Genomic DNA, 17520 nt, shown 5'->3' on the forward strand with positions numbered 1-17520 from the left:
TCCTAGTTGACAAAAGTGAGAGTCTCTTGCTCTGTACTCAGCATGTCTTATGGATGGATTGCATGCTGGTGTACTGAGGCTTTTCTCCGTCTCATTGCTGAGTGTGCAGCTTGAGGGATAAAATGAAGCCTTCACCTCTTTGATTCTGAGGGACTGACGTCAAAACCTGACATTTAGTGTTGATAAGATTGCTGCTCTTTTGTTGAACAGTCGGTTATCCGTGGAGATGAGAAGAACCACATGAAATGAGCAAAAAATATCCTGCACTATAGTAAGAACATGTTAGAAGTTATCCTTGATTTAATAAAAAAAAAAAAATCATAATTCTTTGTCATTTGCATGGTGGAGTGTTGTTAGACATTAAGACCAGTATATTACTACTATGTCTGGCCTTGCTCTGTAAGTATTGCTATTCAAATTCACTGCATACAAAATGACACATTTTATGACCTTTTTGTAGTTGTAATAGACAAATATTGTTTCATTAACCACTTAAGAGTCTAACAACAAATAACTTCACTAAACAGAAGTCACAGGCCTATAATAAAGTCATCATCTGTATATGTGCCTTTAACCAGGAAGGTATTTTTGCATAATGTACAGAAGGATAAATTAAGTCGCCCGAGGCATGGTGGTATGTGGACAACACTGTCACAAGCACTACTCTGAATGCTTTGCAATCTATGTTGCGGCTTGGATTACCTTACAGTTACCTCTTGCCACCGCAGAAAGAACCTTGTTGGTATGAGTCATAATAGTGCTTTCTTGATTTAGACGATATTTAAATGATGAGGTAGCCTGTGGTAGTTTCTGACCTCTAGTAATAGAGTCTAACTGTAGTTGTAGAGTTTTTTATTTGATGAACGTGGGCGCTGATAGGCAAAAATGAACTGAATGGGTTTTATTTCTATAAAAAAGGCAAAACAACGGTATGGGCGGTGGGCAAGTAATGTATTCAGTGTATGTCCATATACAGTGTAACACTGGTAACACCAGCTACTTCAGCAGGCCTAGGTCAATGTTTTCAACCGCAGCAGACAGCTGCAAGATAAAAATCAGTCATTGCAGGTTTAAGCAAATAATATCCAAAATAAGTTAAGAGTTTCATTAAGTGATCAGTTTCGCCACGTTTGAATACTTCTCGCTCCCTCTCTGTCTTTGTTATTATAGTGTTGATGGTGATGTTGTGTGTGTGTGTCTGTGTTTGTGCAGGGCAGCAGAGGTAAAGCAGAGCTGGCTGCCGCAGCCTGATTTAGCCGAGTCTTTTAAGAGAAACACAGCAACACCTTGAGCAGCACACAGAGACTGATGCCAGTGCGGGTCAGACTTCAAAACCACCACTTTGAAGTGTAGTACAGCTGAGAGAAAAAAAAAAACTGTAGAAAAGCTGTTTTTGTGCAACAATTAACAAGCTAGAGGAGTCTACAGTACTTTTCTGTATTATTTTATACTTTTTTGCACCGTCTTTTTCCCCCTAACTTTCTTGCATATCTCTATTTATTCCTCCCATGTAATACTTTCCACATTCATTTCTCTCTCTGCAGATTTCACCACACCACCACAGCCAGGTACAGCACAGTATCCAGCCCTCTGATGTGCTGCCATGAACCCATCACACATGACTTGAAGGGGAAATATGGGCAACTTTACCCATGAAAGACAAACACACACACACACATACACACAGACATACTGGTGTTAGCTTACTGGAAACCAACAGGCAGATAAAGAAGATGTACAAATGAGAAAAGAAAAATGCTCATGGGTGCACAAATATTCACTCCCCAGACAACATACACACCATCTGATTATTATTCATTTTTCCCCAAAGTAGGTTTTGCTTCTGTTAGTTAAAGTGTCAACAACAAACATTAAGAGCCTGGAGATGGAAGCACAAACCAAAAAAAAAAAAAAGTTTAAAGGCACAGAGAGAGCCAAGAGACAAAAAAAGCTCTCTTTAAAACACTCAATGAACAATTCTGATTAGTTTATCAGTGTTCTTAGTTCAATACAGTTTAATTAGATCTGTACAAAAGCTATATAACTCATTTACTGAGCAGCTGCTGTAAGTACAGTACTAAAATATCTCACTCAATCATTTCTGACCGTATGGCGGAACAGATTCCTGATGAGGACTTTACCAAGTGGACAATCAGACCTCAACAACTGGACTGTGATCACATTAAGACATAGAAGGCTTGAACTTTTACAACACATAAGAAAGGAGGACAAATGATGAGAGAGATCCAGGATGTTTTGATTAAATTATATTCCTTTTAGGTTGAATCATACATGACTGTAACGCTTGATGTAAGAGATTTTGTCAAATGAAAGCGGTGATCTCTCTCTCACCAGTTCTGGAAACCGACAATAGTAACAATCACAAAACTGGTATTTTCCATCCACTTATAAACGTATAATTTCCTCCAGCTGTCTGTTCATTTAAATCATCCTCTAGTCCTTCAACCGTGCACTTTTCTGTCCTTCACTCATCCTTCATCGATGCAGCCATCACTCCATCCACCTGTTTCTTTAATTACCCGTCCGTTTTTCCACCTCTTTATCCCTCACTGTATCGCTTCTTCATCTTTATATCCATCATTCCCTCCAATCACCTCCATCTGTCCACCTAAGTCGTCTTTTCAACGTCCATACTTCCTGATCCATCCTTATTTCCTTTGCCCTTTGAGTATTAATAATGTGGGATTTTTTTTTTTTTTGTTGAGCACCTGGCAGGTGAACAACCAGCGCAATGATGACAGTTTAATATGACGGCTGGCTCTGTGAGTTCCTGCGTGTGTGTGTGTGTGTGTGTGTGTGTGCACATACGTTTATTTGCACTCATCACCGGCTGGTATGTGTCGACATGCAAAGCTCTTCACCATCCATCCAGGCTGCTCATCCATTCAATGGACTTGGCACACAGAGTGAGAGTGCGTGTGCGTGTGCATGTGTGTGTGCATGTGTGTGTGTGTGTTAGAGAGAGAGAGAGAGAAACTGAAACATCAACTCCATGCATTCCTGTAGCTGTTTTCATCTGGTTGCCATGGAGTTACACAGCTGTTTCGACCAGACCCTAATGAGCTACAACAGCTGTTAGCCTGCAAAGACACATACACACACACACACACACACACAGACACACGTGTTCGGGAGTTCATGTATCTGATTACTTAACCATTAATACATATGGCCTTGGAAGATCAACAGTATTACAGTGAATTAGAACTTGTGACGCTCAACATGTTAATGAATTTACACAATAAATATCAACCACTGACCTTGATCCACCAGTAACATCTGCACATCTGGAACAATGACTCTAAGCTTAACATACAAGTTGTTAAAAAAAAAAAACACTTAAGAATGGTTCACAGAGCGTGTCGGTGCGCCTGGAGAATTTTCAGATGTTCTTATTTGATTGCAATATTACCTCAACAAATGCGAGCAAAAACAAAAGAGGACAATATTAACAGGCTTGCTGTTGTTTTCCTTTTGAGTATCAGTCTCCCATGACTTTTCTACAGCGTACTTTCTGTAAAAACTACTGTAATTATGGTTAATAATGATTACCTATTGTATTATAACTGATATCCGCTGGCATGTTCCAGTGTTAAACCCACAGCACAATGATTTTCATCTGTTGTGATTTTGTCAAATTGGCTGCTTTCAGTGTTTTTAACTTCTTTCCATTGGATCTTTTCACCACACAATGTGCTATGATTTCTAATAGTAGTAAGACAAGAAAATTACAAACGACTACAAAGGAACTTCCCGTTTTGGCGAGCTAGATATGATTCTTAGGGTATGTATATGCATGTTACCACAGAAACGGAACTAATGATTCACACATTACTGTACAGAGACAATAATACAATCCACAGGAGGTCTGCTACTTACAATAATTCATTTGGAGGAAAAAAACACCACGATGCAATGCAGTTATTTTTGTACATCAGGACATCTCGTCATGTATTATCACTCACACACACTGAACGTTTTCATAATAAATCCAGCCAGTTAGCAGTGTAGTTTCATTTCCCACAGCCAATTATATATGAGCACAATATAAACATTACAGATACATGTATGACCAGCAGAATACAACAAGCTGCAAACTCTCCAACACAGTTTCAACCTCATATTATTATGACTACTTGCTTTGCACCTGCACACGCATACACATACACACGCTCTTATGTAATGAAGTAAACAGCGCTATAGGAGAGAGTTTCACACATGCTCAGCCATCCCCATTGATCGATACCACTTCCTTCCTCCCATGGTGCATCTGGAGTATCTTGTTCTCCTTGTAACACTTCTTGTATAACAACCTCTTCAGGGCTGCAGAAGAACCAATTGTAAAGTCTGCTAAAAAAAACGTTTTGTGTAGCCTCTTAGCTGTCAGAGCAGGGCTACTGAGGCTCTTCAACCTGAGACCTTCATCATCGTCATTCCATCACACCACCGAAGAGCAATATGCCTTAAAGTCGACGCGCGCGCTTACATCATAGGCTCCGCCGTAGCCTACTCCCATCGCTACTGTTGCAGCTGTAAAACAGCAGATAAATTGTTTTGAGCATCACACAACCCCCCCGTGAAATGATTCGTTTTACTATTAGAATTAGGTAACTGGACGTTTGTCAGTTCGGCCCGTTGGAAGTCTGCATTCATGAATTCATCTGGCCAGCGCGGGAATGTCAAACCCAGTACCAGATTAAAAACTCAGGTATACTGGAGGTGATGGGCTTAATCAGCATAGCATGAACTTGTTTAGCAATGTAACAGACGTTCATTTATATGTAAAAGTTCTGCACTACAGGTTTAAATAAAGTTACAATAAATGGTTTGACATCACTCTTGATGATATGACTGTACACATTCATTCCAGCAAGGAAATCAAACACAGTAACTGAGAGCTTTAAGAGAAGACATGCGATATCAAAACTCGGAAGGAAGTGAATGAGTTCTACTTCTGCTTTGAATCATGCTCAACTTCCCTGATGTGACTGTGAGGTCTTGTACATACCCACTTATTAAATGTTGCCCTAATTGTAAGTCACAGCTTTTTTGCTAAATTGACAAGTTGTAAATTGTTAACTGAATAAATTAGTGTTGAACTTGTGATATATGTAAGAAGATGCCAGCAGATCATTAGAACTAGATTTTGGCTTCAAGGCAAATTTTTCATAAATAGCAGCTCTGGTTCAGATTCTGTACTTAAAACCATTTTTAAAAAAGGTTTTCCCCAGAAACTTTGAGGTTTAGTAAAACCAAAAAAATCATTTAGTTCACTCATTCTCATCATAAGGGTCAGGAAATGACTCATTTTGCATCATCATCTTTATAATATCAAAGGCTCCAGTCTGGCCGACAACAACTGATGCTCATTAATAAAGAAAAAAAAGAATTATACTAAACTGTCTGAACTTTTGTCTGGCAATTTTTTTTGAACAGCGACAAACATTGTGGCATTTTGTTAGATGGAATTAATTTGTTTTATTTACTTTATGATTCAAGCAATTTACTTGTATTTATTTATTTACTTTACTTTATTTATGCTTCAAATCCTGATCCGCTTGTGTTGTGCTACAAAACCAAACCATGTCAACTCTTTAAATGAAACCCTCTTGAAGGAAAAACATGTATTTTCTATCTTTAAAACTTTATTAATCCATTAATGAGAAGTATTGTAACTGACGAGCTATAAACTCACATTTAATGTAGCAGAAATACCAAAGAAAAGAAAGAAAAGGTGCAGACATCACAACGACGCTGGTTGCTATTACTGCTGTTAATTCTGCAGAGCTTTTGCAGACTATCTAGCGTGGCATGTGAAAAAGAGGAAACACAATAGCATCTCCATATAAACTGCCTGATCATGACTGGACTGATATTTAGACTAAAAAAGCAACTGATAACCAGACAGAAATAGATTCTAATGAAACATAGAATTTGAATACAGACAGTCCCGTGTCTGTGTGTGCGTGGTACGAATTTCAAAAGCACAAGCCTGGAAGAAGAAATCCCCAGAGTGCAAGTGTACGTGTGTGTGCGCGTGTCCGCCGTGTGTGTTCATGTTTCTGTCTCAATATAGTCTGACAAGCGCCCTCCGACAAATTTGTGTGTGTGTGTGGGTGTGTGTGGGTGTGTGTGTGTGGGTGTGTGTGTGTGTATCCTCTGGCCATGTTGTTGCAGTGTTTTGACAAGTGTCACACAATCCCCTGGGGCAGAGCAAGGGGATTTCTCTGAAGAAAGGGAGCTTTGCTTTTGTCAGAAGAGATGAGGCCAAGAGATGCTGAAGAAAAAAAAGTTCTCACTCTGACTGGTGACTCAGTGCCGCTGCAGCTACGTAACATTAAAAATGCATTTTATTTAAAGTGCTGGGTTTTTTTTTTATGTTTGAATGCCGCATGTACGCACTCTTTGTTTACTGCTTCCGTCTTTTTTTTTTTTTTCTCTTTCTCAAACGCTGCCTCTAACCATTAACCGCAAGACCAAATATGTGCTGTTTGTGTGTATACAGTATGTCATAATGACTTCCTGTTTATCTTCAAAATTTTCAAAATCCTCAATCTCAGCCCTCATCTAAACTGAGATAAAAACAGCTGTACGAAAAAAAAAAAAGGAAGCATTTGACTGTGTCCTCCTTCCGCCAAGTAAAGCCCTCTAAACCACTTCTAAGAAAAGTCAAAGCTGGAGTGAAAGACTTGCAAAGGCGCAAATAGAGCCGGCTCATTTTTAGAAAAGAGCTACGTTGTCATTACAAGTCCATAGTGTTTACCATTCGCCACACCTCCCTTAACCGAGGGTGAGTATCATTCTATAAACGTGTCCGCTTTGTGAGCCACTGTTCAGTTTCCTTCTCAGCGGGGTTGCACTGATGAGGATTTTTTTACTGCCTGAAAATAACACCCTTCCTTGAGTTTTTCTTGCATTTTTCGTCGATAACTTTGAAATTCTGGTCTGCGGTTGCAAACTTAGTTTCAGTGATGACGGGCTGTCACCAAACTACATTTATGACCAAACAAGTCTCGTACACTTACAAGGAACTCTACAATGACAGCTAATACGCTACAGTACCCGTTCCCGTCAGTATTTATGTTAAAAAAAACTGCAAAATATCCAATATTTTTCAATGATTGATGGATAAGTCGAGTTAAAAAGCAGATTTTTTTTTTGTCAGAGCGCTGGTAAGCATCATCTGCTAACTGGCTTTTTCAACCAATGAAACATGTGGATGTTTATTCCTCCTTATAGCAAATGCCACATGCAAATGTGACATTTATTACTGGTCTCTGATCTATATCAGCCTAATTTATCTGCTTCTTAGATACAAAGAAAACCTCTTCATCCCTTTGATTAGTCAGGTAAAAAAAAACAGTCTGTGTCATGCTCAATCACACATAAGAGCTTCTCACTCTCCTTTAAAAGCTGCACACCTTTCCAGAGTGTCTGTTTTCTGTTTGTGTCACAGCCGCTGCCGATTCTCTTTTAAGTACAAAAAGAAAGAAAAAAAAAAAAGCTGGCAGGTTGAACAAAGCAAAACAGTGTCAGTGTTGAAGTGGTTAGATGCTGGCACTTGGCAGGTGAGCAAAAGAAGCAACACTCCTCCTCTGCAAAGCTCAAGATAGTAAATTGCGAGTGAAAATGAGAAAAATGACCCGCAGCCGGTCTGCTCCAACTTAAGTATTGTTAGTAAAAGACGGAGGCCATTTAATCAGGGTCATGACCTTTGACCTGTAAAACATACAACAAGTTGTTAAAGCTCTTTGCCTCAGGACACTTCACACGCTGACAGCAGTTACCAACACCTTTGGTTGAAGTGCTGAAATACCACCGGTAGTTTTTAAAGGGTTTGAAGTCTTACACTCTGGCAGAGGGACAGTTTCTTTATCACCACATTATAAACTGCTGTCAAAAGAAGAGCTGCCCTTCAGAAATAAGAGCAGTTACCTAATTAACATACAAATGGATTCAGATAAGTAACTGCACATGTAGTCAAAGAGTTTCCTCACTCAAGTTGACTGAAGGCTTCAGTGTGCTTCAAACGAGCAAGGTTGTAGAACGGGTCGCCTGACCACGTCTAAGGGCAAAATCGCTTATATCTGTTTCGAACGGCTATGCTCGAAGGCCGTCAACGCCTCGTCCTGGCTGCGTCCCACTGCCTCTCCTATATATCTTTCCAAGAAGTCTTCTACGTATCTTTGGAGTCGACACAATCAATTGCAACAAATGCCTATTTCCAGACAGTCTTCTCTGAATTAACTTAACTAAGCTGCTGTCCTGCTGTACCAATGCTCCAATGACTTCATGCACAACAGCTAATATATTTACTGTGTAAAGGGCTTCCAAAATTACTCAGTAGATTGGTAAATGTACCATATATAATCCTTTGCTCTTGATTCAGAAAAGCAGACAATGGCATCCTCTAAAATAACATTTTTTCTTTGCCAATGGCTGAAGAAAGCTGATAAATTCACATGAAATACATTGCGAGTTGCACTTTTATATCCGCAATTAAATGTCTCTATGTGTGTCAGCATGAATAATAAAATCCTACAGGCTGTAATTTCAAGTTTAAGTTCACCAGGTTTATCATCGTTGATCTATATATTCCGTATTGGGCCGAATTTACATTTGAATTTACATTTTGTGTAACAGCAGCTCCTACACTGAGTGTGTGGGTTGTTTGTAGCCTTAAAGCTAGGGAGTGTCTTCAAGTCAGTTTATATAAGTCTGTTAGAGTCAGTCAGCCCTAAAAGTGTTTTGTTAGCGCAATTTAATCTGCAGGAGTTTCTGAAGGCTTGCGTAACGCTTGCGTTTTCTTGCCGTGGATGAAATAAATTAATGACAAGTAAAAACAAAGTCGAAAGCGTCTTCCAACGTCTTTACTGCAGAAACAGACCAGGGTCCAAATCTTCTGTCAAGCTGCCAAGAATTACTGCTATCACAGATGACGAGGAGCTCAAACAGACAAGTCTGAAAAATGCAAACTGTACTCGTACAAAATAACGACTTCCAAGCACCTGACAGGAGGGAGTGTGAGTACGTGACTGATACACAAGCTAATGTTACATAAATGTGGGATTTACATTCTGCTTTAAGTATTTCACTTCCACAGGCAAAAACGTCAGGGATGAGGACTAATATGGATTAATATTATCTCACAAACTTTCCCAACAGGAATGTGAAAGTGTGCTGTATCTTCAAAAAGTCTTTTTCCAAAAACTGATTTTTGGAAAAGGAGGGTTCGTCTTATAATCAGGGCCGTCGTCTCATATTCAGGCCAATACAGTAAGGATACAGTTAAATGAAATGGCATACCTTTCCACAGCATCAAGCAACATAACATGGGCAACGCAACAAAACAGATATAAGAGTTAACAAGTAAGAAAGTCCCCCAACAAGTGAAACTGTGACCGTAACGATACAAAATATATAGAACAGTGTCATCTGTCAATATCTCTCCAGCAGCACTAAGATCAATGTACACTTTTCACATTCAACAAGCTTTTCTGACGACAGTTCGAATGCACTCGCAACATTCTCGACTTCAAAACTTTGCACTGAACATTTGTCAGATGTCACCCGCCCTCTTTCTCTGCTCAAAACTTCCCCTGTCACTCACTGCTACCAAAAAAAGCAGAGATGTTACTGCAAAACATCATCTTTTACGAAAAGAGCACTGCGCCCTGGAGCGAGGCGAGGAGGCAGCGGTATGAAAGGGAACGTGGCCCCTGGCTCTTCAGCTGAGGCCCCGGTCAGAGCTAGAGAGCTACAGTAGTAATTACTGCGAGACTGATTGCTGACAGGACCTTCCAACAGCCTGTGGTTAACTGGATGGAGCTGAGGGGGAGGAAGCTTCCAATGCACAGCCATGACAGATGCTCTGCTGATGACTTGTACTTCAGGGTGGTTCGGGGGCATGCGTGCCATTTTACTTAATGCATTTTCCTTTCAAAATTTTTTTTAAAAAAAGAAGCATTTGTGCTCTTACAATTTAAACAGTTTTTGACAGTGTGGGGAGAAATCATAGCAGTGGAGAGCACAAATTACCCTCTAAAATGGTATTAATTCACTCTGTAAAAAGAGAAATCTTTGTTTAAATTGTTTCATTGAAGATCTTGAGAATGTGAGAAGTGCCATCAGAGGCTATTACCTACTCCTCTTTATTTAAAAATCACCCAAGCTAATTTTTAAGAGTAGATGTAATTTGTTCCAAATGGCAGATAGTTATTTTTGGAGTGAAACTCTTCTAACAGCAAGAGACAAGTTCTCCTTAAACAGATTTGAACCCACTTCACTGACAGAGTGGGAGGAATGTGTGATTGTGGCAAGCAATGTATTGCCACAACTGGTTCAGTGCACCATTTTCCAACTGGATTATGCCAGTTTCTTCCCCAGGGTGGTCATTTGAGAGCCCTTGGGATCGTTCATCATGACCATATGGATGTTCCAACGTGGTATTTTAGCCAACCGATCTGTGCCATCCGTGCGCCTGGTTGATTTAGCTGTGGTGATGGAGATGGCTGTATTTACATTGGACAGGAGTGTTTGTCCCAGTTAAGAACTGATACATAGCTGCACTGGCTGGATAAAGGATTTCACAGCCTCTATTCATCTGGTTTGCTTTTTGAGGAACTTAATTTTTGTCTCGTCGTTAGGTGTGCTTTTTTAGGAGAATGATCTTGTTTTTGCACGTTATGGTGTGCAGGATTTTGTTGCCTCTTAAAAATCTTCAACATTACAGCAACCAATTCTGCAGAAGAAGACACACCCAAGTAGCAACTCTGCTACCTGGGTCCAGAAACCAAACACAGTCCTAAATTAAAGATCCCCTCCAGACATGTTGCAACATGCATAAAAAATACTCTGCTTTGAATAATAATATCGACGGCCGAAGAGCAAAACCTCCTATCTGAAAAATGCACTTTTTTGAGAAAACTAAAAAAAACTTGTGTTCTTGCAGAAAGCTATTTGTTAAGGATACCCAATACATAATATATTATGTATTAAACATACCGACTAGGTATTAGTGCCTCGTTAAGTGCAAATAGGAGGTTTTTACCCACTTTTCCTGGATCATTTTGCAGATAGGAGCTTTTGCACTTGTTGCAAGTTGGAAGAGGTTCTACAAAACGATGCTCTAAATTAAGTTAATAATTTAAATTATATTAAAAATAAAATTAAGTTTGTTTTCAGGTAAAAAGAAGGGCCAGTGTAGTGAATGTAATATACTAGGGAATAATTCTGCTCAGTCTGGTGCTGATGCAGATAGGAGGTTTTGTGCCTCAACATGTTCCCAGAGAACCTGGTTGGAGGTTTTCGTCAGGTCACTTTTCTGTCACGACGAAGGGCGGGATTATCTTGCAGACAGACTGATTATGAGCAGCCTTCCTTGTTCTCATCATCCAAACTGAAATCCGACAATCAGAAAATTCTGCAGATAGGGGGCCACTGATATGTGTCTAATATGTTTTTTTCTACACAAAAAAGGCCAATTACCTCATTAAAATCCTTAAAATGACACCTCATCCTTTGCCATCACCGAAAAATCTGGACTCATTAAATATGCAAACATTGTCAAAGTTTAACAGCTGAATGTGATGTCACAAATCATGCTCGTAGGCCCACCCCCTTACAATCACATTTTCAATGAGCACAGAAAAACTTTTCACTTTTAACTTTCCACGAATGAGAAAACAAGTAACAATAAGCACAGTTCTGAGCAGAGGGGGGACATACATTTTACATTAGCTACTAATCTACTCTCTTTTTTCTGATGCATTTCATGAATACGGACTGAATAAAAGATGCAGATCATGCCAGCATTCAGCAGCGCCATCAACCAAACAAAATGTTGGAATCCAACCATTCATGACAATTCAGCGAAGCCACAACAGACAACAGACAGCAGTGAAGTGGAGCAAAACTGTGAGCTCATAATGGCCAAACAGAGATTGTGTTGCGTTAAACACTTTTTTTGTGTACTGTTTGTGCTTGAGTCACTGAACCAAGCCGCCACACTAACTTACCTCTGATGGTTTCTTGTGCTGGTGGCGGACCCATGTGCTGCTGGTGCCTGTATTCTTGGATGACCTGGACCATGATGTCACCTGACCTGTAGCGATAAAAACCATGATCAGTATAATTAAGACTAAACACAATGAGTGTTAATAAGTTCAATAAGTAAAGACAAAGTATTATCTGGAGCATGATACTCCGGTAAAACAATAACTTAATCTGTGTTTTGTTTGTCAAGAGTGTGCGTTATTGAGTGTGAATGTTGATTTAAAGAGGGGAAAATAAAGAACAGGTCCCTGGCTGTAGATCAGACTTCATGCGCACAGCGTGCGTTCCAATTCACTCCAAAGAAACTTTATTGTCCCACTGGAGAAATTTGTTTTGCAGAGAGGGTTTACAATACAAACACAATAAAAAACACTGCAGTCATCATGCACCGCCAGAGAATCGGTTACTTATTAGAGAGCAAAAAGCTGCTCATCAAAAGATCTTAAATGAGCATGAGATGGAGTTCAAGACCTTCTGTAATTTTCACTGATGGAGGTGATTCAAACAGTTTAGAGAAGCACTAAAGAGAAGCAGCCGAACGAAAAACCCTTCTCGTGACTTTTCCGACGGCTGTAGCATTACTACCACTCTGTGTCAGGCCTTTAATTGAAGCAGACTGATGATGATCTATTAAGAGGTTTAATATGTAATGACAGTATAAATAGCATCTTGTTAAGCAGTTAGTCCACTGCGGTCCTTTACAACCTCATTAATACGCAACCTAATGGCAATTAACCAGACGCTGGAGCCAATATCCCACCCACCGCTTCAATCAGCAGCCCTGTGTGTGTGTGTGTGTGTGTGTGTGTGTGCGCCTATGCCCATGTATGTGAACAGAGGCTATGTTGATATGAAGAGAAGAGAGGGCATGAGTGTATGTATAAGTTCATATATTCTATTTCTTTTTTTTTAAATCACAAAACCGCTGCAACACATATAGCTGAAAGCTCATTTTTATGTGTATGCTGTGAAGAAGCCGTCGTTAAAAATTGCATCACATTGGCAATTAAATTACATCACAAGGGCATAATGGAAAACACAAATTTCCCAATACTGTGTAATATAGCACACTGTGACCGTGACTATATGTGTGCTTGTGTGTGTGTGTGTGTGTTTATGTGTGCTGCCTCCCACTCAACATATTTCCCTTGCCACCACAGTAGCACTGCCACCATGCTAATTTTACTTGTGACATCTGAACGACTAACACTGAGGGCAGAACTGCTGTCAGACTTGAAAATGACTGACACACACACACACACACAAACATATATTGTACATAGAGCTGTTAACACATATATGTATTTGTCACATATGTATGCTCATATAGTCACATAGACTGTCACAAAGAGACACGTAACATGGTGTGAATTGACAACCATTAGTAGGTTGAGGTGATCAGAAGACCTCAATTTAATCCGTCTCTCAGCTTTACTGAGTGATGGTGTCAAAGTGTACCACTTAACAGTGTGGGTGTGTGTGGGTGTTTGTGTGTGTGTGAGAGAGAGACAGACACAATGTGTGCTTTAAGCGTATGTGTGTGTGTGTGTGTGTGTGTATGTGTGAAAACCTGTCTTTATCCTTTAAAAGCACACTGGGGCCAAAGAGACTCTAGTCTGTCCAAGAACAAACACATCACAACCAAAAAAAAAAAAAAACACACACTGACACGGTGAAAGCGGTGTGTGTGTTTGTGTGCATCTGTGCTCCTGTATGAGTGTGTGCTCATTATTTTCATTTTTCAACACAGCCGAACATCTATGGGAGATTTCGGAGTGACGAGTTAGACAGCGCACCACCATCCAGCCACCACCATCAAAACACTAAAGAGACTTGGAGAATGTCTGCCAAGGAGGACTGAAGTTGTTCTGGAGGTTTGAGGTGGAAGAACACCTTACTAAAAAAACAGTATGTTGTGTTTTTTTCCTTTCATTTGTCACTGATCTGTGTGTGTGTTCAACCACAAGTCTGTGTGTGTGTGTGTGTGTGGTAGGTCTAAAAAATATTCAGTATTTAGTGGAACATTTGACTGTAGTCACGCATCTGCACTGCACTACAGAGGGAGAGAAAGAGAGAAACAGTGTGTGTGTGTGTGTGTGTGTGTGTATGGTGTTTGCGTGCGTGCCGGTTATATCCATATGAGGCAGCTGCAGCACTCCATCACTGAGGCCAGATAACCAAAAGGACCGCAGCGCAGTTGGAGGTTACCATCATGGCTGTGTGTTAATTAAAAGCCCCGCTCGGTGCACGGCGGCCAAAATTATCATGGGCATCCTTCAATTAGAAACCTGATAACCTCCAGTCAACAGATGCAGCTGGAGCCCACGGATGCTAACGGCTAACGGCTAATTTTTACGGCCTTCAGCACAAGGGTGGCACAGTCAGGTCTGAAAAACAGCCTGTTTAAGCTGTTGTAAAATACATTACAGATGCAGACCTGTGACACATAACAGTTAAACCTGTATGAGGTCATTTCGACCCGCACTGGTTAAAATGCAGTAAACAGTTCAAGTTTGAATAACTACGATACCCAGAATTCACCTCTCCGTAGATCTAGATTTTGAATTAGTTCAAACGATTTTGAATGAAAAGGGTTAGGACACTGTTTTATTTGATTATTTCACCATTTTCATCTTTTTTATATTGTTTTATTGTTGGATAATTAATCCTATTCCATTCTCTGCACTTTTAGTGGCCTGATTTTATTCAATGGTATTGTGTTGATTTGTTTTATCTTGATTATTCTATGTAAAAGCTCTCTGTAACTCTGTTTTGAAAAGTGCTGTATAAATTAAGTGTATTACTATCATATTATATATTCTTCATTATGTTAGCGTACAGTTTTATTTTTGGACTGTTTGTGACAAATGAACACGACTCCCTTTTCTATCTATTCTTTTCTCTTACTGAGGTACCAGCTTATTGGATTTTTCTTACACTGTTATAGGAAATTTGATTTTGCATTGATTCCAGAGAAGGAAAATCCCAAATAAAAAAGTTTCATTAAAATGTCTTATAAGTAAATGTTTTTTAAGTAAAGAAAACTGTGCCAAAAGTCAAGTGAAAAAACTTTGCTTTTTTATTTTAGGCATCTAGATGGAGAAATAATCAAGAGTGACTTTTAAGAGTGTGCAACAGTAAAAAAAAAAAAAAAACACACACACACACACACTGGTATATATGAACAAGCAAAAAAGACATTTCAATAAGGATAACTAAAGTAGTCATAAAATTAAGCCATGTTGCTTTGGTTTCTTATGTTACTCAGGGTTCCTACACATAGAATAATTAGTTGCCATTTAAACCAGTTCAGCCTGGCATCAACATGTCTTATATACCCCATCAGTGCAGTGACTTTTAGGGAGACACAAAACCAAAAGTGAGATCAACTCTTGCCCTCAACATTTAGTTTTGTGGTTCACTTTTATATCCAATTTTCTGTCCATGCTAGCCTGACAGTGTCATGGGAATGGCCAAACAAAAGCGTTTGCTTGTTTTTGCAAAAATCTACGCCACACAATTCCAAGAATTAGTCATGTTGAACTGCCAAAGGCCATGAAGAATGACATTTACAATTAAACCGGCAATTAAATTAAGCTGTCTTCAGTGACTAAATCTTCACATTTTGTAGACAGTGATCAGCTTTAAGAGCCAAGTGTTCTTGTACAGTGTACCTCTGTTTAACGGCTGTTTATTATAAAGATGACTTTCCAGCAGAAGCCGCCAGTGTCGGTGATGTGTTAGACTGACCAGATGTTCCCACCAGCATGCAGTGTATCTCACCATGGCTGTCTGTCTGTCTGATTGGCTGTTTCAGTTTGTGTCACGACTCTGTGTTAGAAATGCATCTGCCAGTCTATCAATCTATGCAGCCATCGCCTAAAATCCATTTATCAATCAGTCATTTTTTATTTCACATACAAGCACTCATTTCATTTTTGACACTTTGAATTGCGTATTGCATATGTTTAACATTACTTCCAAAGCACATGGGGTTCAGATTTATTAAGAAAATGGCAGAGCACAAATGTGCAATGCAAGTTTTATTGAATTTGCAGCCACAACCTGCATGTATTTAGCTCCTGATTTACTAAAGCAGCAGCTTATTATGCAGTCAGCTCCTGGACTAAACGCATTCTGCAAGTGAGCTCAGGAAAAAAAAGATGACTTTGTTGCACTTCAAAATATCAAAAGGTCTAATTATTTAATTAATAATATACCACTTGGTCTTCATGGGAAATATATTTAATAATAAGAACATAAAAAAAGGAACAAATATATCAATACAAGCTGGTGGAGAGAAGGAAGGAGCGGCAGGTCCAGCGGCTCAGAGTGCAGCAGGTGGAGATGGTGTGATATGGTTGAAGTCTCACTATAATCCTGAGGTAAATGAAGCAAAACAAACAACACGAATGTCTTATATAAAGAAAGAAGAGTGCAGCTGCAGCCTGTGATGATTTCACAGACACTGGTGGTCAAGTTCAAATTCAAGTTTAGGTGACAGAGCCTGCAGATACAGACCAGAGCTGTATACCAGTCAAAGGAAAGTGACCGAGCACAAACAAACAAAAAGAGTTACTATACAGTTTATGGAAATGCTAAAACATTTACAACATCTTGTTCTCAAAGCAACCTTGATTTTTATTGTTAAATTTATGACTTTTTCTCAGATTATTTTGACTTTGTTGGGGTAAAAAAAAAAGACATTTTGAATATAGTGTTTCATATTTTTATGATGTGTGTAATGTTTGCACCACCTGTCCATATTTTTATTGTAGCTGTGTTTAAAAAAGCGAGGTCTTAATGAGGAGGGACAGGAAGGAAGTCTGTTTGGAGAGTAAATATGAGAAATATCCTGCGAGAGTTGACTAAAACCAGGCAGCTCACCGTACAACAGCAGCACAGGAACTCACTTTTCTGACACTTCCAGGTTTCTTACTACCTCACTTTCACTCACACACACACACACACACACACAGAGTCACACACTCCCTCCCTCCCTCCCTCCCTCCCTCTCTCTCCATCCCCGAATCTCTCTCTCCAACTTACTGTCAGTGGTGTCGGAGTCGTTGCTGCTCGTGGAGTATTTTCTCCTCTTCTTCTCGCTCTCCATCTGTCAGGGGGTTGGCAGGGAGGGAGGGAAGGAGGGAGGGAGGAAGGGGGGGGGGGGGGGGGGGGGCAAGAGAGAGAGAGAGAGAAAAATGACGAGTGAGAAGATGTTCACCATGAAAACACAAGTGTTAATGAAATAATGCGCTGATGGCACCAATCTGTCAGAGCTTCCAGCAGGCAGCCTGCCAGAATAAACCGACTTGATCACCGTTGCACATTAGCACTTTGGACTCGCTGGGAACTTCACAATGATACAGTTGTTCTGTTTCTTCAAATACAGTGGGAGTCCTTGTACAAGTTAACTGTGAATTCATCCTCCATTAGTGCAGTGTA

General features: G+C 39.8%; 1 protein-coding gene across 1 annotated transcript in view; it reads right to left on the reverse strand.

Annotated features, from left to right (window-relative positions):
* Positions 1-17520, reverse strand: part of jade2 (jade family PHD finger 2) — a 202749-nt gene that overhangs the window by 156350 nt on the left and 28879 nt on the right. The window contains exons 2-3 of the mRNA XM_042431559.1: positions 17125-17188; positions 12039-12124 (exon numbers count right to left, since the gene is read on the reverse strand). Coding sequence (XP_042287493.1) covers positions 12039-12124; positions 17125-17188 — 150 coding nt within the window. The remainder of the gene's footprint in view (positions 1-12038; positions 12125-17124; positions 17189-17520) is intronic.

Source organism: Thunnus maccoyii, chromosome 13 (genome assembly GCF_910596095.1).
Source record: "Thunnus maccoyii chromosome 13, fThuMac1.1, whole genome shotgun sequence".
In the NCBI taxonomy this organism is placed as follows: Eukaryota; Metazoa; Chordata; class Actinopteri; order Scombriformes; family Scombridae; genus Thunnus; species Thunnus maccoyii.